This window comes from Phocoena sinus, chromosome 6 (assembly GCF_008692025.1).
Source record: "Phocoena sinus isolate mPhoSin1 chromosome 6, mPhoSin1.pri, whole genome shotgun sequence".
Lineage (NCBI taxonomy): Eukaryota > Metazoa > Chordata > Mammalia > Artiodactyla > Phocoenidae > Phocoena > Phocoena sinus.
The window spans coordinates 30,653,745-30,676,626 of NC_045768.1; the positions used below are offsets into that span (position 1 = coordinate 30,653,745).

At 38.3% G+C, this 22,882-nt stretch overlaps 1 protein-coding gene across 1 annotated transcript in view; it reads left to right on the forward strand.

The window, feature by feature from the left end:
- Positions 1-22,882, forward strand: part of GRIN3A (glutamate ionotropic receptor NMDA type subunit 3A) — a 143,279-nt gene that overhangs the window by 78,425 nt on the left and 41,972 nt on the right. Inside the window, exons 4-5 of the mRNA XM_032633838.1 lie at positions 16,666-16,811; positions 20,873-20,988. Coding sequence (XP_032489729.1) covers positions 16,666-16,811; positions 20,873-20,988 — 262 coding nt within the window. The remainder of the gene's footprint in view (positions 1-16,665; positions 16,812-20,872; positions 20,989-22,882) is intronic.

A 22,882-nucleotide genomic window follows, 5' to 3' on the forward strand; every position in this document is an offset into this window, starting at 1 on the left:
TTTAATAACAGAGAAGACTGAGGCTCGGAGAAGCTAAGTGATTTTTTGAACGTTCAAGCTGCTACCTGAACCAAAGTTTCCTCATTTCAGATCCATCACAATTTTCAGCACAACGTTCTGCCTCCTATTAAACTATGTTCAAAAACTTCTTAAGGGCTTCCCTGGTGGCGTAGTGGTTGAGAATCCGCCTGCCAGTGCAGGGGACACAGATTCGAGCCCTGGTCCGGGAAGATCCCACATGCCACAGAACAACTAAGCCCGTGCTCCACAGCTACTGAAGCTCACGCGCCTAGAGCCCGTGCCCCGCAACAAGAGAAGCCACCGCAGTGAGAAGCCCGCGCACCGCAAGGAAAAGTAACCCGCACTCGCCACAGCTAGAGGAAGCCCACACGCAGCAATGAAGACCCAACACAGCCAAAAATTAATTAATTTTTACAAAAAAACTTCTTAAGCATGCAAGGGTAGTAATGCTCGCAGCTCCCAAAGCTCTGCTCAGCATTTCAGGAATGTAATTTGAGAAAAATAATTATCAGAACAAATAAGAAATTCATAATATGTTCACTTAATTACCGCTTGAGGTGCATCTAGTACTTGCAAATTACCTTAGATTTTTAGATGGATTATGCTTTCAGGGAGCTGAATATTTTGCAGGTCAAATATAAAATCGAGCAGGCAATATACTGAGAGCCAAACTGAAGTCTGAGAATGCAGAATATATTTTGCTTTGTGTCATGTACCAAATGACTAATAGGCAGCAAGAGCTTTCAGGGTTATACTTTTACCCCAAGGTTCTGGTAACTACATGAAATCCTTGAGTGGTTTATGATATCATAAGGTGAAATTATAGTTCCCCATGGGCAAAAGTTGTTGAAATGCTTTCAGACATTGAGTACCATAACTAGCCTGTCCTCTATAGCAATTATAGGAAAAACTATATTAAATGCCTAGTCATACTGACTAATGACTTTAAATATAGAAATTATTTTTTAAAATGAGAATGGCAGGCAGGCGATTCATTCATCCATCCATTCCATAAATATGTATGTTACCCTAAGTCTGCCACTAAGATAAGGCCTGGGGTTACAACAGCAGACAAGTCAAATCCCAAAGCCTCCCCTTGGAGAACTTTCATTCTAGCAGGGGAATCAGACATTAAATGACCATAATTATGAGATAAGCGTTATGATGATGAACAGAGAGTGCTATGCCAGTATATTACAGGAAGCTTACCAACTTGGGGGTGGGGGGAACAGGAGACATAATCAGAGAAGGCCTCCTTGAGGAAGTAAACATAGAGCTAAATGAACTCTGAATGATGAAACAGAACTATGAAGGATAAGAGGAGAGGAGAGCTCATTCTTAAGCAGATAATGAGAGTAAGAGAGAAAAAAGAGACCTTGAAAGGAGAACACAGAAATCTAACCTCCTCCCAGATGATGAGAACGGCTGTGTGGATATGCTACAGGAAAAAGGGGGAAAGAATCAGAAAATAATGTAGCCTAGACATTAGCAAGAAATATGCATATTATATTATATATATAACACACATATACCTAAGAAATATGTATACACATATATAACATAATGATATATAAAATATATAATATATATGTATATACATATTTCTTAGGTATATGTATATTCCATATGCTAATATATGATATATATGTCTTGTTATATATACATTTATAATATATATGTTATATGCTTATATATTGTGTGTATAGGTCATAATATATTGTGTATAATATTTGCATATTATATATGTGTATATAATGAGAAACATAGTATATATAGTACAGTCTATGATATATGTATATTTCATATGTGTGTATGGATGCATATATGTGCGTGTGTATGTACCAGAACAGAATTTGCAATGAGAAAACACCTAGCCATTTTCTATAAAATGCCTGATCTCCAGTCACAAAAGAAAAGAATAAGATTTAAAGACTATAGAGATAATATTCAAAGGATAACTAATCAGGATGATAAGCTTATAAAATATTGCATTGAATAGAATAAAGGTACAAAATTCTAAAAGAGACCAAGAGGTTATTCAATGTGAAATATTTACCTAATGAAGATGTCATTCATTTTGGACATGAATGTAAAGATTGTCACCAAGTGGAAAAGCTGAGAAAGAACTGCTGACCATACAAGACGGTTCTCAACAATATTTCAATATCATTGCAAACAATTAATTGTATTATTATTTTAAGTGATAATACAATTTTCATTTGTATCAAACTTTACAATATACCTAATATTTTCTCAGCTTAGTCACTAGGTACATTGGCAGTATTTTAGCATAGGTAAAACAAATAAATTATCTAAAGTCATACACATAAAACAAAAAATAGCCACAAAAAAGATTATGTTTCAGAATATCAAACTATACCAATAATAGGTGGAAGAGAAAAACAAGTTAGAGACACAAACCAATAGAACAAAACACTATTACGTACGTGTCCCAAGTTCTAAATAGATATTCTCAGATACGGGAAGAATTGGTTTTGGTTTTATGATAATTATTAGTAATTCTGATCCCCAAAAGTTGGTTTCATATTTTTTGTCTCAATACTGTGTTATTTACAAGAGACACACTTAAAACAGATCTAAGCTAAAGAATTAAAACCACGATTAATATAGTTCAAAAAGTATAGAAATTATTTTTAAATGTATTTTGTCACTTTAGAGTTCATTATAAATTTGAAAGTAGTCAAAGTAACCTAAATATTTATTTCCACTGTGAAAAGCTGTGTGCTAACCAAGCATTACAGTGAAACTCTGAAAATAATGAAATATTTTAACCAGTTTTGCACTAAATGCTATAATATGGTTATACAGAGAATCTAGCCTTTGGGGATTATAATTCTTTTACAGTGATACTCAGATGTCTTTCCTGAGACAAGTGGCATGTGATGACTGAAGTTTTAATAGCCATTCATACTTGGAATATTTTATGCATTAATACTTGGAGTAAAAATGAACAGCATTTTCCAAATACAATAACTCAAGAAATAAATGGAGGCATCTGTGCAAATGTTTCATTTTTGAAAATCACCTTGGGCTGAGTCAAACCATGGAAAATTTTAGCTCAAAGGAAAGTTCTACCTCCCCTTAATCCCCCCTAAAAAATCATAAGGATGTGAAAACAGGATTATAATGGAAGCTGTCTTGCAACATTAACTGCAATGTTCATTCCCCTAAAAGCCATAATTCATGGCTGTTCTACAGCCTTTTTCTTTCAGCAATTATGCATATTAGAGGAAAGTCTGAATACATAAAAACTAAACGCTGATAGAAAACCAACCCTCATAAAAGAAAAATTTACTTGACCAGTTTGCTTTGAAGGAAAATATGAAAGCCAGTTTGTCCCAGGTGTCCCCTGGTCCAAGGAGGTTGGAAAAAGCACGTAAACTACAGTCACGGAGCATGACGCAAGGCTTACTGCCTGGGATGCCTGATCAACCCACTGCCAGTCAGTTCCATCCCTAGGGGACTGTGTCTTCTGTGGGAACAGAATATTGGGAACTGCTGGCTCTGCAGGGAATTCAATGCAAAAATTCTCTTCTAAATTGACAAACTGCCACACAGAACCCCTCAAACCCACTCTTTCCTTTTCTCTTCTCCCTCTCTTATTCGGAGGTTTATGGGGTGACATAAAATCATCTCACGGGAATTTCCCTATGCCATTTTGATCATTTTTGTATACAGAGCCTGGTACTTGATAAACATTTCCTGACAAAAATGAAAGACCTCTAAATTCTGTTTCAAGTCAGAAAACTTGTATTTGAATCTTGTCTCTGGGAAATAACTGGGCTTTGTGATCCTGGGCAAGTTACTTAAACTCCAAGCCTCAGATTCCTCACCTAAGAAATAGACTTGAAAATAGTACCTACTCATAGCCCTGTCTTTATGCAATTATGAGATAATGTGTGTAAAATTTCTGAACACAGTTGCTGGCCAGTATCAGTGCTCTGTAATTATTTGTTAAATCTAAATTCTCCAGAGTTGTAGATGACCATAATCCCAGATGACCAGATGAATGAAGAAGAACAGATTATATCTAATATAAGAGCTGAGGATCCACTCTAGCTACTTTTCTCATACCTCTAACATTAGGCGAAGAACAACTGCATCCTTGACTTCTCCAGGAAGAATTATAGCCAACAGTCATGGCATTCAGGATTTATGCTTTGACATACATCTTCGAAATAAAGCCTATGACCATTTCCAAATGGGAAATCTCAGAAGAAGCCCAGAAGTATTATCAAGGAATATGAAATTTATTTGTAGAATTTACAGACTTATAATAACCCTCCAAGCAAATAGCATAAATTTCAAAATCTGAAGGGAAGACACCATACAAACACACACACACACACACACACACACACACACACACACACACAATGAATTTAATAAATCAGCCAGCAAGCTATTCTCTGTGCCTAGAGTTTATGTAAGATGTAAAGAACATTGCACCCAATTTTTATTCTCAGAAAATGCATAATCAAGTTAAGATTAAACCCTGCAGTAAAACCAGGAAAGGAGGCATGTTCACCATTAAGTACCAAGTGAGGATGTCAATATCCCTGACCACCTCACCTGAATTTCTATCTCATCATACCATTTTTTTTCTTTCCTTCTTTAATGTGTCACTATCTGTAATTACCTAGTTTGCCTTTTGTTAATCTTTTTTTCCATTGGAGTAGAGACCTGTCCTATATTACTCATGGTAATGGTACACAGTATACATAATATATATGTGCTGAATTAATGGATTCTTTGTTCTTGAACCTTCACCTGACCTAGGGATCCTAACTTAGATAGCAGGCAAAACCAAATCAGAAATATGCTTAAAATCATTCAGCAAGAAATTATTCCTTTCTTCTATCATGTTCTTCTATCAATTACTATAATTCTAAAAAGATTAATGAGGGCAATATGATGATTTCTAAAAGAGTTCAAATAAAATCATATTCCCTTCAGAAATACACGCAAATAAACAACTAATTGCTCTGCAATGAGATTAATGAAATAATAAAAATATGCAAAAGGGAGAGGTGGCACCCACAAGGATAGTTAACTCTTTCTTGGGAAGATCAGAGAAGGCTTCTGAAAAGAGATGGTACCTAATCTGCATTTTAAAGGAAGAATACGAGAAACAGAAATAGGAATTCCACGCAAAGGTAATAGCATGTGTAAATGCAAAAAGGCAAGATTGGGCCAAATGACATGAGCACCAGGCTTAGAGGCAGAGTCTTAGTTAAATTTCTGGATTCTCATTTATAGTTATTACCACTGTGTCAATTTCCTGTTACTACAGTAATACCACATAACAAGCAGCCATAAACATCAGTGGTATACAACAAAAAAATTTATATAGCTCACAAGTTTGCAAGGTTTGGCTGACCTAGTACAGGCTTACTTATGTATCTGGGGGCAGGTAGCTGTTGACTGGTCTGGGGTGGCTTTAATATTTGCTGGGGTGACCTGGCTCTACTCCACATGTCTCATCATCCAGCAGGTAAACCAGGCATGTCCTTCTCGTGGTGACAGCAGAGAGTTATAGCACAAGCAGAAAGGTACAAGCACTTTTCTGAGACTGTTCTAACACCATGTCTGCTAACATTCCAATGACCAAAGTAAGTCACCTGCTCGGGACCAGAGTCCAAGAGGGAGGGCACTCATGGTGAAATGGCAAAGGAAGTGAATCAAAGAGGGGAGAAGAATTGGAGCCATTAATACAATCAATAGACTGCACCCACTTAATCTCTCCAGAGTTTGGTTTCCTATTCTATAATGGAGAACACAACAATTCCTTCCTCCTGACACCCAGGATTGTTGGGAGGAAATGTATGGAAGGCTTTTTTGAAGTTCTTTAGCTGAAAATAAATAGACAAATACAAAAAAAAAACTTACTATAGAAATCTAAGAGATTGGGGTCACTCTGTTTGTGGCTTGCATGCCAGCTAACTCCATATTTAGGCTTAAACTCCTATTTCATGTTCGTTAAAACAGTAGTCTCAAACAAGTTAGAACATTTTCCAGGCTGTAATCAGAAAAGGACATCTGAATACCAAATTCTGCCCCTTAGAGAGTGAGGTAAGCTCAAGAATATGCATGATGACAACTAAAATATCAGCAACAGCTACTTCTGGAGGAGGCTGTAGAATCAGGAAGGAAAAAGAGCTACTATAATGTTCTATACTATAAAACTTCTGTTTGCACTTTACAGTGAGAATAGATTCATGTTCTGTTGTGGCATTAAGTAAATGAATGTTTTTTTCATAAAGTGAAACTGGTTAAGTTTTTCCATAATTTCCATTTCAACAGCTTAAACATTGATCTGGATATTCAAGGTTGTTTCTGTTCAATTTTCATCCTTAAATATTACTATTTAGTCATGCTTTATTTTTATTAATATGACTCATGTTATCTCAAAAGTCCAGGAAACTAGGTTCTGGTCCCAACTTTGCCATAATCAAGTCTTTGACCTTGGGCAAGTCATTTAACCCTGATCAACTCTATTTCTTCATCTGCAAATTAAGGATTATGAATTAAATGGTTCTAAGATCACCTTGGGTCTAACATTCTATAGTTCTCAGAAGAAATGGTCTATATTTTTAGATAAGCCCACTTATCTGAAAATTATGCTTCAGAATATGAACCCAAAAAAAGAGGAAGAGTTAATTCAGAGTTCAATAAGTGACCAAATTTTATAAATCAATATTTGTAGTTAAAAATATTTTACTACTTTTTAATGTACACTGATGTTAACAGATGATCTTAAAACAATCAAATAGCTTCCACTTACAATTACTTCTAAACTGATGAGATACATTAAACTTATCTTTTTAAACTCAGTGTAGATTAATTAACACCATGAATTTTTGGTTCTGAGCAAAGTGTTTTTTCCTTCCACTCTGGGCATATTCATTCATCAAACACTTAAAAGCATTTACTGCTACTATGTAGACACTAGAAAAGCTCCTGGACCTGCTTTTTCAGTTTGCATCAAGCCAGTTTCTGCATATGAATTATAAACTCAATTCATGCTCCTAGTTTGTTTGTGAGAATTACTCAAGATAGTGGAATTTAGAACTTGCATTCAGGTTAAATTCTAGAGGCAGCACACAAGTTCAATCTGTTAAATGTGTATATGACATAGTTCCACTTAGCTATCTAATCTTGGTCAAATTGCTTAATCTTGCTGATCCTCATTTTTCTCAACCGCAAACTAAATGAATCATTGCATGTCATTTTTATTGCTGCATGAAAATTTTCTGAAATTTGCAAAAGGAGGAGAAAGAAAATGCCTGTTTAACTCAGCTGACTGCTACCCGCTGGTGCTTGGCCCACAAAGCAAAAATGCTACTTTAGTTGTGCTGCTCTTGTGATTCATTTAACAGGAGCAAGTGTGCTGAACAGAAGAGAAAGATAAGCAAATACCAGCTCACTCATAAACTGGGAGATGGTCTGAAATGGAAAAGCTGGCAGCAAGGCTACAGGCAGGCTGCCCCGGAGGAGGGGGAGTGAGGAGATATTGTCTCCTGGATGCACATATTCAGGATAGATGCTTGAATCTTTGCGGGCCCCTCCATCATAATGGCTCAATCACTGATTCCCTGAGCACTCTAGAGCAAAGACAGATTGACTCTTCAGCCATGGCAAACAAAATTATTAAATACAGCCACCACTAAGGGCTAGCCTAAGGGAAAATTAAAGCAAGAGGAAAGCATTTCTCTTCTTTCTGTTATTCAGTAGCTTGTCTTTCTGCTTGTTTGATGCTTTGCTTTAGCGGATCTCTAAGAGGCTGGTTTCCTGGGGTCGATGCTGTGGGATTACTGACCTTTGGGCTAAACCTCCTACTGTACCTTCGTATCCAGCCCACCCTGAATGAAGGCCCAATTGGACATACTTTAATATTTAATTATTCTGTTATATAATTAAATAAAAACTGGCATTAAAACAAGTCCCTGTGCCATAAGGATTTGGGTAGAGTTGTGCCAAAAAGCTTACATCACTAGACTGCAGGTAAATTTATAGCTGTTTTCATTCATTTGCATTTAATCAGCCCAGAATTGCTGAGTCTAGGTTCAGCAAGCACCTTACTGCCTGCTCAGTCTGCAGGGTACAGTACTGCTGGTGATGTGCAATGACTCAAGTGAGAAGTTTGAGTTCCACAGTCCACAGGTCATTTTTCACCTTGAAGTTTGGCTGGATAGCAAGTCAATTATATAAACAAAAAGACAGGGCTGTTCTGATGCCATGAGCTAAATGGAATCCTCCCATTTTCTATAAGAGGTGTCGGTTCTGGCCTCAGCTGACCTGGTTCAAACTTCAATTCTGTCACAGTGGAATTACATCTTTAGAGGAATTATGGTTCTAAAGTAATTGCACTGTGATAATAATTACCTTTGAAAATCCCATTAAGACAATAATTTTACCTGTATCTGGGTTCTAGAGTCAGCTGATAAGTGGGTATAGCAACAGCATGGGCTGAAGAGCCTGGGGAAAGTTATTTCAACTTTCTGAGCTTGCCCACAACCATGAACTAGAGCTATTAATAGAACCTATCTCATAGGGATATAGGAAGGCTGAAATGAGATTATGAGTATGGAAGGCCATGCATGTAATCAATGCAACAGATAGCTACTAGTATTAAGAAGTTGTTAGGGACTAATTAAGCTCCCCCATTGGCCGTTGGGCTACATGTACAATGGCTGAACTCTTTCAGTTAGCCGCTTTACATATAAGGGAACTGAGTCTCACAGCAATTAAGGGAATAGCTGGTAAAGCCAAAAACTTTTGTGCTATGTATAATGGTAGTCAAGAGCATAAGTAATGGAGCCACACAGACTGCCCAGTTCTGTCATTTACTGGCTCCATAAGCTGAGACAAGTTAGTTAGTTGCTCTGCGCCTCAGGCTGCTCACCTATAAAATGGATATAATGATAGAATCAACCTCATATGATCGTTGTAAGGACTATAAAAGTTAATATGTCCAAAGTATTTAAACAATGCCTGGCACAGGGTGAGCTACATCATCATCATCATCACCATCAATGCAATTATTATTATTCTATGTCTCTGTATTTGGAAACACCAGTAGTGTTACAGTACCCGTAGTGAAATAATTAATCTGGCATATAAGGGAGAAATGGACATAGCTCCAAAAGATCACACAGCATAAAATGGGATTTGAAGGGGATTTTGAATAAATTGGAATTGTCTCAGTGAACTGAAAAGGGTAGCCTGCTCCAGATGAATAGAATGACACATTAGACCAGGGTCAGAGAAGAAGCAAAACAACGTGAATTTCATCAAAGAAAGGGAACAGTCAACAAAGACAGAGATTGAACATTTGTAGCAGAATAGCGATAATTACCCTCTAGAAATCCTATAATATCTAGCTTTTAGACACTACAAAGACCATGATAACAGACCCTACCCTTGCATGACTATACATGAGACAGAGAAATACCAAGGACTTCCAAAGGCCTAGTAAATGAGTACCATAGTGCCATTTATGGATGTTGCTGAGCAAATTTAACTCAGGAAATTATTTTTTAGAGAAGGACATAAAGACTGGACACTTGTGGTTTCATAAATAGTAGATGGGAAAGTGTTGTTGAACATAGCTTACTATAAAGAAGAAACAAAGAACAATTTTTCTTATCAGCCATACTCATTTGGGGAGGGGATTATACATTCAACAGGATTCTACTTGGGCCTGAGTTCAGGTTTTTCAAGCTCACCTTTGCATTATTTGTGTGACCTGGAGCAAGTCTCTTGTTCACCTTTTTCATCAGAGCGTAAGTCTCCTTATCGTATAGATCAGGAAGTAGTACAGTGGAATGTTTACATACAAAGTCTCTGCAGTCCGACTAAGTTCAGAAACTTCCTATATTGGCTGAGCAATCTTGGGCAAGTTATTTAAACACATACCTTACTTCTTATGTGAAAGTTGGAGATGATAATAAATACCTCATAGGGTTGCTACGAGGCTTAAAATATACAATCCATGTGAAAGTTTTAGCACAATGCTGGACACATGGAAAGTTCTTAATAAATGCAAGATATATATATAAATGAATGGACTAAATGATCTCTAGCATTTCCTGCAGCTACTCATCTTTCCTGAGGTCTGGACTCCTTATTTTTACAGCCTCCCTGACTTTGATACCTCTCTTCAAGTTCAGTCCCTAGCCCCCACCTGTACCCAAGCGAAGTGGAAAAAAGAAGCATTAAGATGGCCAGTGTGGCAGCAGAGATGTGTGTGAAGATGTGGTGATGCCAGCAAGGGGAGGAAGGAGTGGGGAGGGCTCAGTTCTCCTATGGCCACTCCCAAGACAGCTAGGTATTGAACACAAGTATTGGACCCCCAGGGACTCAAGGATGAATGTGCTTGTTTTAGGGAGCTTGGCCGATCCACCAAGCTTGTTTTAACCTTTTATGAACAGAACACCCACAATAACCAAAAATGATATTAGCTGTTATTTTTTTATTATTATCATTATTATTACATATTCAAATAGATAGATTTGTTGCATGGAACACAAAGGCATCCTTCCTATACAGAAGATATGCTTCAAGAGAAGTGATTTCCTTGTCACTGGAGACATTCAAGCAGATACTTAACAGGCAAATAATAGTGACATTATAAGTAAAGCCTTGCTACTTAACATCTGGTCCATGAACCAAGGTATAAGCATCACCTGGGAGCTTATTACAAATGCAGATTCTCAAGCTCCAACCCAGACCTAATGAGTCAGAATCTACATTTTGAAGAAATTCCAAGTAATATATTTAGCTTTGCTATCAAAGATTCAAGCATCAGTGAACAGAGTAGATGACTTTTAAAGCCCCTCCGAACTCTGAGACCACCCTCCATTATACAGTCCATAGGTTTTAACTGGACATTATATTGGCACAGGGATGAACTATGGTCCCAATACCTAGTATATCCCATTTCACTGATGAAATTAAGAATGGCCTTTTCCACCCACCTCCAAAGGACATTTTATCAGATCTAGTGGCTACATTCCACTCATACTTAAGTAACAATCTCAGATAAATACAAATGTAGAGCTTAAATGAAAATACTCAATATTGAGATTGTTTTTGAATCTAAATCATCATATCTACCATGGACAGAGCAGCTTGATTATTTCTTGAGTTTGCTTCCATCTTGTTTTGAGCCACTTCTCTGCTTTCTGCAAAATGTCTATCTGATTATTCTCCACACAGGTGCTCTGGGTAGAGTTCAGTACTCCATTAATACCGAACAATTCACATACAAATACGTGGTTTAACCTTAGATATTTCCGCAAGGCCTGAAGAGGCTGACACAAATATAAACAGAATTGGAAGAGCTGGTGAAATATTTAGCTGAAACTTTAAAGAAAATTTTCTCTCTCTGGAACTTCCTGGTGATGCTTGTATTGCAGCTCAACTGCTTTAGCTCTTTGTATACTTTTATCCTCCCTCCTGGATGCAGGCTTTCTGACATCCTTGGCTCTTTGAATTACACACCACATGGACACAAAGGGCAGACTATGCTAGTCCATCCAATTGTATCAATAGCTTCTTAGATCCCATTTCTGATTCTATTATTCTGTGACTGCTCAGTAGCTCATGCTTTTTTTGGTATTGGAACTCACACATAGAAATAAAAAAGAACATACTGTTTTGAAAGAATTAAGATAAGAACTAAAGGAAAAAATTTAATGTTTAAAAGGAAAGAAAGACAACATGAAGTGTGACAAAAGTATCTAGTTTGTAATGTATCTAACCTAAGAGAATTTGTGTTAATAATGAAGACTTATTACACCAATACTTATCAAACATCTGCTCTGTACCAAGCACTGTGTTTGCTGCATGATGATGATGATGATGATGATGAGAATAATAGCAGCTAACATTTGTTGAGGACTTATGACTACACGAATGAGACAGGCATAGGCCCAACCCTCATGGAAGCTTATAAGCTCACAGGAAAAGTAGGCATTGAACAAATAATCCCAAATGTTAGTAACGCAATATGAAATTGCAGGGTACAATGGGAGGGTGCTACAGGTGGCCTAATCTAGTTTAGGGGTCAGTGAAGTCTTCTCTGAGGAAGTGACACTTTTTTTTTTTAACTTTTTATTTTATACTGGAGTATATAGTCAATTAACAATGTTGTGATAGTTTCAGGTGCACAGCAAAGTGACTCAGTTATACATACACATGTATCCATTCTCCCCCAGACTCCCCTCCCATCCAGGCTGCCATATAACATTAGGCTGAGTTCCCTGTGCTATACAGTAGGTCCTTGTTGGTTATCCTTATTAAGTATAGCAGTGTGTACATGTCAATCCCAAACTCCTTAACTATCCCTTCCCTCTACCCTTCTCCAGGAAGTGACATTTTAGAGTTAGCTACACGAAGGGAAGTTAGGGTTGAGGAGATAGAGCATCCCAGGCAGAATGAAGGCTATGGGCAAGAGCTCTGATGAAGCAAAAAGTATATGTTGGAAGAACTGAGAGAACTGGCTAAAGCTTAGAGGCCAGGGGGAGAGTGCGGAGAAGAGGCTGGAGAGAAGGCAGGAGAAGGATCATGCTGAGGCCACGTGAGGAATTTCGAGTTCATCCCAAGGTCTATGGGGAGCCATTGATAGGTATGAAGCAAGTGAGTGACATGATCAGTTTTGGGCTCTAAGAAGATGACCCTGACTGAATTGGAGGGGAAGAGAGGGAATGTGCAGAGGGCAGAAACGATGGTGGCTTGGACTGCAGAAGTGGCAGTGTTTGTAATACATCTCCAGGTTAGAGTGGGGTTCCTGTCAGACTAACAAAATTCTTCCTCCCATAGAACCTAGTTATTTATGTTAATGTTGAAGGAACTTTCCATTCTCAAAACTGCTCCTTCACAGGCATGAGAGCCATGTCAGGGAGATGTGGGAGCCCATGGGCAAAAGGCAGCGGGAAAACACGAAAAGGAGATAACACAAAGGGCTAGCTAGTCCTCCTCTGGAATTCCGAGCTTTGATCTGCTGGTTCACAACTCCCTCCAGTGTCTTGGGAAGGAGTGCTGTATTGATGCACTCAGCAAAGAAAAGAGGTCCAGAGTTTGCCTAGAAATAGTTCATGGGCCATAAAGATAGTGTCACAGCATAATGTGAAAAAATGAACTTCTAAAAAGGATGATTTTCATGGGTAAGACAAAAGTATTCTAACTACTGACCTAAGACCCTTTTACCTTAAAAGGAGGGTTCGTTTCAAAAGCTTGAGTTGTAAGCTATATCATTAGTCCCTTTTGTGCTTAGTGGGATGACAAAGCTCTCATCTCCCTGTGGTTCAAAGAATCTGTCAGTCATTCATCAAGCATATTATTGAGCAACTACGTGGTAAAAGGCATTGGAATACAACAGTTAATTAAATGTTTTACATAGACTTCCAGTCCAGTGAAGAAGCTGACAGTCTAGACATTAAACTATTACACAATTAAATTTTAAAAATGCAACTGTAATAAGTTCTACAAAAGAAAGGTATGCGTGCTATGAGGGCTTAGGAAAGGAGCATCTGGCCTAGACAGCAAGTTAGGGACGTGATTACTGAGCTGAGAAAAGAAGGATGAATAGAAGTTAAATGGGTGAAGAGAGGATAGAAGAATAGTGGTAAAATTAATTGATTTGACAAACATGTATAGAGCCCTTATCAGGTGCCAAGCGTCGTAATAGGTAACTGTGGTCCACAGATGAATGAAACCTGGTCTGCATATTAGGGAAAAGAATAAGCTGAATCTTGCTAATGGCTAGCTACGAGAATTTGATTATTAATTTGCCCGAACCTCAGCATCTTAATATGTAAAATAAGAAAATAACATCTATCTTGCAGGATTATTGTGAGAATTCAAAATGTGCAAAGCCCTTAGCTCACTGCCTGTCACATAAGTAGCAAGCTTTGTAATGACCAGACCCAGAGTCAGTATGACATAGTGTCAGAAGCTCTGTTCATGGTGTTCAGAGCTCACTATTTTCCATCAGACTATCTGGGTTCAAATTCCAGATCCAACATTTACTAGCTCTATGACCTTGGGCAAATAACAAACTTTCTAGTCTTTAGTTTCTTTATCTGTAAAAGGAAGATAATAGAAATACCTCATAAGTTTCTTGGAAGGCTCAAAGGAGGTAGGCATGAAAAGTGTGAAAGATGGCTAAATAAGTACCTAGCCTACATATTCTGTATGTTCAAGGTGCTGTATCAGCACAGATAAATAAGCAGTAAATTATTTTTGTTTTTGTTCTTCCTGGATAGGAGGGTGAAGCTAGATAAGGCCAAAGACTTCATACAGAGAGTCTTGTTCTAGGCCTTAAAAATGAATAGGTGTTGGACAAACAGAATGCTGATAAATTTGCCTTGCTCAAGCCATAGGGCTGCAGCTTGCTATTGTGAGAGCAGCCTAGGCCTAAGGCTTAAGGAGAATATTTTAAAAGACTAGTGAGTTCATTCTAATAAACATCTTCTCTCCATTTGCTGCCATGAGCTGGAAGGCAGGGTGATGTGGTCGGTAACAGCATGGGCTTTGAAGTCAAACAGACATGGGTTCTAATCCAGTCCCTTCTACTTATAGCTGTGTGATCTTATTACTTTTATTACTTACTCTTACTTATCACTTACTATATTTCTCTGAGCTTCAGTTGATTAATCTTTAAAAAGGAAGTATTAATAGAGCCCTCTTCATAAAATTTTTATGAGGATTAATCAAGATAATGCAGGTAAACATATTTGGCACATAATATTCAATAAATGTTAGCTATTATTATTATTGAGGCCTCATTAAGGTTATGCTGGCATAAAACATCAGAATTTGTTCAGTGTATGGAACACAAGGGTTTGCCATATCACTTGCTCAACAGTGGGATATCCAAAGAAATACCACAAACCAAGTGGTGAGTCCCTTTGTGGCAATGATTGCAGGTATTTACCTTTGTGGGCCCAGTAACTTTGAAAATTATACAAAGTTGCCCCCCCAAAATACTGAATAAATTAATGAGTTATTTATTTCACTGGTTGTAAAATAAAGGGTTTTTTTACTTACAAACATGAGGCATGCTTCTATAAACAATCTATAAATAAATAAATACACCTGTAGTTTCACCATCAATGGAACAACCATTGTTAATATCTTGATATATTTTTTTCCAAGATGTGTGTGTGTGTGTGTGTGTACATATATGATATCTGTGGGGGGGTTCATAGCATTTAAAATAATTATATACATATTTAATTTTGATCAGACCATAACAAAGCTTTTTCTCAATTTGTCATATGAGCATTTGCTTTGTTTTATTAAATGTGCTTCACAAACATGATTTATACATTAGATAACATTCTATAAGGATGTGGCATATAATTTATTTAACTATTGCCATATTGTTAGACCTTTGGTGTGTGTCAAAACTAATTAATCTTCAAATATAAGTTATTTGTTACCAAATTCAGTGATTTCTTAACCTGTAGGGGCTATAAACAACTTGAAAAAATATGAAACTCTGTACTATCTTCCTTATAGAAGAAAATTACAAACACATATTTACATAAAATGTTGCCTAGAATTTCGGGAGACTTATAAACTCCATGAAGCCCATCAGTGAATTCCTGTCCCCAAGGCTTCAGTCAGAACCAATGATATCAAATATGTTAACACGAAGCAGAACAAAAAAGTTAAAGAACTTTAACATAACAATTGTGGAGAAGTATAATCTCTAATATACTGCTTACTACAGTACATTCGACTATTTTCATAATACAGCTCAATCCCAGTTCATTCTTATATTTTAAATAAGTCTAGATTCTATATTAACACTTCTGTACAACTTCCATGAACTATACTGCCTCATGTGCTGTATTTTTATTATCCTTAGTGACAGAAAGCTTCTACAGGACTCCCAGTACACTGCCTCTCCTCACTGTGAGGTCTTACATTCTAGAGAACTGTGCCATTACTGGATCTATTCCTGCTACCCTCCTCCTCTGTTGCTCCTAATTGTCTTACATACCATTCCATTTGAGCAAATATACAGCATGACTGGTAATACAGTTATTTAAAGGAAAGAGATCATCTTGTAATTACACCAAAAACAAACTCAACAAACTTAAAATATACTGCAGCATAAAGACCAATAAACATAAAAGAGATGTATTCACTCTTTGGGGTCATGTATATTTCAATCTCAGGATGCAAGGTTTTAACTTGGCCTTTGTGTAGTTCTAACTAAGGAAAGGCACAATCTTTAATTTATTATCTTAACTTTATGCTTTGTCTGATAAGCAATTTTTAATACCAAGTTTGATTCTACACACCGTTTTATAGTTTCTAAAGAATTCTGACAGGTTCTCAATATAAAGGAGAAAGCTGTTTTGTACTTTGTGTTTGTTGTTTCCATCTGTTTGCTTCTGAAGATAGAACAATTATTTATGTGAAGATAGAACATTTACTTATGTGAAAGCTTGTATGAAAGAGCATGTACACATGGAAATTTGTTTATGACTGTGTGCATTTGAAAAATCCTAAGTCATTATTAGAATCCAAAGAATGATGGAAAAGAAAATTTTGAAAACAACTCTAAGAATTTATATTAAAGACACTTCTTTTTCTGCCTCATAGCTACATCATCCCTCTCAAGGTTTCCGCTTTGGAACTGTCCGGGAAAGCAGTGCTGAAGATTATGTGAGGCAAAGCTTCCCAGAGATGCATGAGTATATGAGAAGATACAATGTACCAGCCACACCCGATGGAGTGGAGTATCTGAAGTGAGCGTCAACCTCTTGCATCCAAAAAGTTCTCAATGAAAAAGAAGCCTTGCTATTGATGTAGTGTTTGTCGGTTTTTTAAAATGATAGCTAAATATATCCATTGTGTGCTCAGTAATATCTCACACCATGTGAGATCCAGGAGGCAGTATGGAATAAGTGTGCATTTAATTATGTGACCTAGTTTACTAGTTCCTGCACAGTCCCAAGTTGGCCGTAGCTTTGATCAAAGTGCCAGTGCAGTCATTAGTGTAGCAGATGGTGGGGGAAGTAAATGTTGGTTCGACATCACTTGGGAAAACAATGGTGCTGAAATGATCAAACACTCAGGGAATGTGGCCAGAGGACAAAGTGCCCCAAAGCAACCCTTTCCTTCACAGTGAATCTCTAAGCATGTGGACTGTCTCCTCTTATTACAAGGAAGTGGACTTTATCTTAGACCTTTCCTGTAGAAAGAAAATAAGATAAAAGGCAATGATTCCCATGCCTGCATCCTTCTCATCGGCATTTATGAGAAGCAATCAAGAGCAATCACATTACCATGGCAGATTATCAGAGCCTGTAATTCAGTGAAGCTGAATGCAAAAGAGGTTGGTGCAGTTACAGGTCTGCTCATCTAGTCTGCCTGGGAGAAGGGGATGAATGGCTCCTGATAAGCACCACAGCATGCAGGCAAGCAGTCCTCTCCCTCCTGCCTGATGGTCTCAGGACAATGACATACATTCAAACTCCAGTCCCTAGAATTGTGCAGCACCAGGAAACTGGTTTCTCTATTGTCAAACACAATAATCTCCCCAAAGGACAACAAGACTTGGCACTTCAAACTTTTTTTTTAAGAAAGGGAAATAAATAATTTTATGGGACATAGAGGCTCAGTGTTTCTCAAGAGCGCTAGTAATCAGCCCCTAAAACAATTTTATGGACTAAGCTAGAGTCTAGAAAGGAAACCTTGTGTTCTCAGATTTGCAGAGTTATATATAGTGTTGAAGCACTATGAAATGGCACTTTCAATTTTGCAAGAACATTAAAACATTAGAGTCCCTCTCTGACACAGAGTTTAGTGTTCCTTTGCCTCCCAGCTCCTCCTCTTTATCCTCTCCTTTAGGGAAATTCATGGCTGAGAAAAAGAATAAGATGGCAGGGAGACAGCAATGGCTCCCCACTAGATAGTAATGGCTGACAAACTGGGCGCTTATGGCAGTGTGAAAGGGTGAGATAAGCCACTGCTGCAGTCTCCAGTTGCATTCCACTCAGGGTATTCATTTACTCTGGAGGCTTCATCTAGAAGGCCCAAGTGCTCAGAGTTGGCCCTCCTCTAGCCTCAGGAGAAATTGTTAGGTAGGAAAACAGGCACAGATGAAGGAGCTGAGTTCCTAAAGAAGCAACTTGTCCATGGAAATACAGCTAGCAAGTGGCAGGGTCAGGACTAGAACCAGGTCTCTAGAATCCAACCACTGCTGCAGGCTAGTCTGGAAACCAAAACTGGAAAGTAGGTCCTTGGTGTTCAAAAAACTGTCCATGTTTCAGCAGCATCCGCGTACCAGATAGCATTTGGGTGCATGTGAGAAATGCAAACTGTCAGGCCCTGTCCCAGAATCTGAATTTTAAAAAGCTCCCCAGGTGACTCATAGATTGAGGTGAAATTGGAACAGAGCTTATCATCAATGCCCTCTGCCTTCTTCTCTCTGGGCTTCTCTCTCTACTTTTGGCCCAGATAAAGCCTATGCTCTTAGCCACCACTCCAAAGAACCAGTCTTCAAGTTACCCCCTGACATCCCAGTGCCCTGACCTGCAAGCACAACCCTTGGAGTCGCCTATAAAGACAGGTTCCTGTGTTAAACCTGTCCCTCCCCTCTCCCATCAGAATTCCCCTGGGCTTCATCCTACTCACTTAGGGCCCTGCTTTCTGAGGTAACAGTATTCCAATAAATTAATCCCTAGTAAAGTATTAATTACTTTTAGTATGTTTATATGGTTTTTGTGGTATATGTGTTATTAAATGAGTGCTCAAAAAGACAGCATGATTTTATAATGGGAGAAACAACTGTAGGCCATGGCTGTGCCAACTATAAGGATGATTCAACCAGTCTAGAAGGTCCTTATACCTGGATCAAACACTGCCACTTCCTCACCAGTGACTCAGGGCCCCATGGGAGTGTGTGAGCTAATTGCTTCTTGCCTTACTATGCAATAGAGACCTGCCATAGATAACTTCACTTTGCAATTCAAAATCATGAGGAGTTATTTAGGGATACCACTGAGATGGACCTCAGGAAATACTGGTTAGAAAAACTGAGCCCTAATTTTTTGTATTGTTATTGCTGCCACAAATATTTGCAGAGCATTAGTAAATGGTAACTTGTTCCTGTGTAGCTCACAAGGTACATTCTGGTACTGTGACAGTCAAGATTTGACTGGAGAAGCATCTTTCAGCTTGACTTTTATCTTACTGCCAGGATTCCATTAAGGTTCCTCATCTTCAGCTTCCAGGAGACAGTTCTTATCCCCAGCCCTTTTAGAAGCTTCCCACAGCTCTGGACCTGGGAGATGTTTTTCATTTTGGCTATAGTTAAACATAGGCCTCACTGTAACTTAAATTCAATAACCCTGGAAAAGAGATTTATTTTGAAGTGCCTATTTTACCTCCTAAAAGAGTAGAGAGAGGAAGCAATGGTCATTGGCACCAAGAAGGGATGTTGACCTATTTAATGTGTGTCCATGTGTGGCTCAGAAAAAGCCATCAAAAAGGTACTTGCTGCTCAATGATGAATCTTAGAGATGTCTAAAGGTGTCTTTCTCTTTTAGATTTTTGATGGGTCCTAGCCATGTTCTCCTCTGAGTTTAGAAGCTACTGCTATGTATTGAATTCCAACAGCCTCATTTTTGGCTCTAAGAGAGGAATGACTGGACCCAGATGGGATAGAGAAGAGTTGTTCTCTTTGCTAAGCTGTTTGGACGGCACTGAGGGTCAGAAAGCCCTTATTAAATGGATGTATGTCCTATATCTTTCCAAAAAAAGTTTGAGGTAGCTGAAAACAAGAGCCATTGCATACATCTTAAACATTTCCCTTTGAAACTCATCCTCCCTTGCCACCTTTGTAAGTGGAGCTGAGCCAGTGCTGACCGCCTTCCTTGGGACCATCTCTGTATCTATGACCAAAGACTGGGGAGAACACATGAAGGATGCACAAGGATGTCTGCTGGCACCTTAAGCCCAGCCTACAGCCGACTCACTGATATAGTCCAGAAACAACTGCCTTTAAATGATTTTTGCCTGAACTGCCTCCTGGGATGGGAGTGAAACATGAATCTCTGGAGATATATTAATAAATCAGATTATAAAGATCTATTACATATGCTTCCCATTCCATTTACTGAACACCAGTCTATGGACTTTAAAGAGACCTGAACTCCCTTTTCCCCAAGAGTGCTGGATCTCTTATTTGCACTTCCTTAATACGTACTCCCAAATATGAAATAACGCCTGATCTCTGAAGAATATAATAGTGATCATGACAGAGAGAATTAAGAATTTTCACACAATGATTAATGAGACCCCCAGCTCCAACACTTACTGGCTATGTAGACTGGATTAAGTTACTTTGACTCTTTGAGCCTGAATTTTTCCATCTGTTAAAATGGGATACTACCACCCCCCCTCAAGGTTATTATAAGGGGTAAAATGTGTGGAGAACAATAAATACAATGCTTACACAAAGAAGTCATTCAGTTATTGTAAGAGAAATGAACCTTGACTATTTACCTTCCCATTCAATTCATAGTCGCTCTGGTTTTGTTGTTGGATTTAGAAGTAATGAAAGAAACTGGTAGATGAATCCACTGGAAAGATGTCATGCTCTCTTATAAGAGTGTCTGCTTCCCCTGGTCTATTCTCTGCAGGTCAGTGAGATGTCAGCAAGGCAGAGCCAGCAGCTGCCCAGCTTGTACTGCCCTTATTGTCCAGGTTTCTGTTCCCTAAACAAAAGCCAGCTGTCAGCCTTAGTGTTTCCTGTCTATTAATGAATCATTTTTCACTTTTCTTCTCTTCGTCTTAAATTTAGGAATGATCCAGAGAAACTAGATGCCTTCATCATGGACAAAGCCCTTCTGGATTATGAAGTGTCAGTAGATGCTGACTGCAAACTTCTAACTGTGGGGAAGCCATTTGCCATGGAAGGTATTAATCAGTCATTCTTGATTCACTTTTACTCGGAATGTGCTCAGTTTGCCAACCTAGAAAGTCACAAATGCCAATGTCAGAGGCAAAGAGCTATTCATCTTCCCTTGTTTTCATTTTCAGCTCTTAAGCACTCAGCTATTAAGTTGCTGAAGTTAGGTATTTATTTTCTACCTACTCCACCAACATATTGTTATCCAATTGTTAGCAAAACAACAACCAAAACGCCATTGTTATCCAAACAATGTTGCTTTAGATATCTGGGAGTGGTGACAGTATAATAAATAGGGACTCCAGTTTTAATTTAATCTGTATTTTCTAATGTCCAAATCCTGTAATGAATCTGATGCTAAAACTAGAATGATTGCATTATAACTGGAAGGACCCCAGTGTTGATTTAATCCAGTCTACTCAGTTTTATCCACAAGAAAACCCAGAGACATTTTACCACTTTCTCATAATCACACAATTAGATGATAATACTGGAATTAGAATCCAAATCTCATGGTCCTTAAATAAATGTTTCCACTAGTTGAAAAATAAGTAGAAAAAAATCAACTTTTGTGGTTTAGTAACCTCTAAGAGTCCTAAACAAAACCTTGTTTGGGACCTTGAGTTTGTCTTTCTTCCCACTGGCAGCAAATTTTTGCTTTCAATTTGGTCAACCAATCAATCAGACTTCAGGACCAAAGAAAGATTGCTTTGTCAGTAGCTCCTTGCATCCTGGACAACAGTTGATATATGGAGCTGGTAGTTTGAACCAGCAAATTTCACATCTCCCAGTTCCCAGCTTCCCTCCTCTGACAGTACATGCTGGTTCCCAAAAGAAGCCATACTCACTTGTCAGAAAGCACTTTGACTTGAAACAATCCCACGGGGGTGCCCAAGTCCTACTTCCAGAAAACTATACTTTCCTGTATGTAAATTAGTATATCGAGACTATTCAGATTCCAATTCCCCAACCACAGTTGGTCCTTGTCTCCCCTAAACACATCAGCAAATTTTTTACTTCAGTCTTCGTTTTTGTGATGAATGAGAATGTAACAGCTGATGCTGTTTCTTCAAGCCTTCTCCTAAGAGAAATCAATCCCCTCTCCAGGCAAAGCTACCTCCACCTGAACCAGGAATTGAACTCAGGAAGAGAGAGATTTAGTGGTAGGGATATTCTATTAAGATGACAGTCTGACACAAGAGAGAGGAGATATGGGGATATATGTATATGTATAGCTGATTCACTATGTTATAAAGCAGAAACTAATACACCATTGTAAAGCAATTATACTCCAATAAAGATGTTTAAAAAAACATTACCATACGACCCAGCAATCCCACTACTGGGCATATACCCTGAGAAAACCATAATTCAAAAAGAGTCATGTGGGCTTCCCTGGTGGCGCAGTGGTTGAGAGTCCGCCTGCTGATGCAGGGGACACGGGTTCATGCCCCAGTCTGGGAAGATCCCACATGCCGCTGAGTGGCTGGGCTCATGAGCCATGGCCGCTGAGCCTGCGCATCTGGAGCCTGTGCTCCACAATGGGAGAGGCCACAACAGTGAGAGGCCCATGTTACTGCAAAAAAAAAAACCCCAAAAAAACAAACAAAAAATAAGAGTCATGTACCAAAATGTTCATTGCAGCTCTATTTACAATAGCCAGGACATGGAAGCAACCTAAGTGTCCATCAACAGATAAAGAAGATGTGGCACATATATACAATGGAATATTACTCAGCCATAAAAAGAAACGAAATTGAGTTATTTGTAGTGAGGTGGATGGATCTAGAGTCTGTCATACAGAGTGAAGTAAGTCAGAAAGAGAAAAACAAATACTGTATGCTAATACATATATATGGAATCTAAGAGAAAAAAAAAAAAAGGTCATGAAGAACCTAGGGG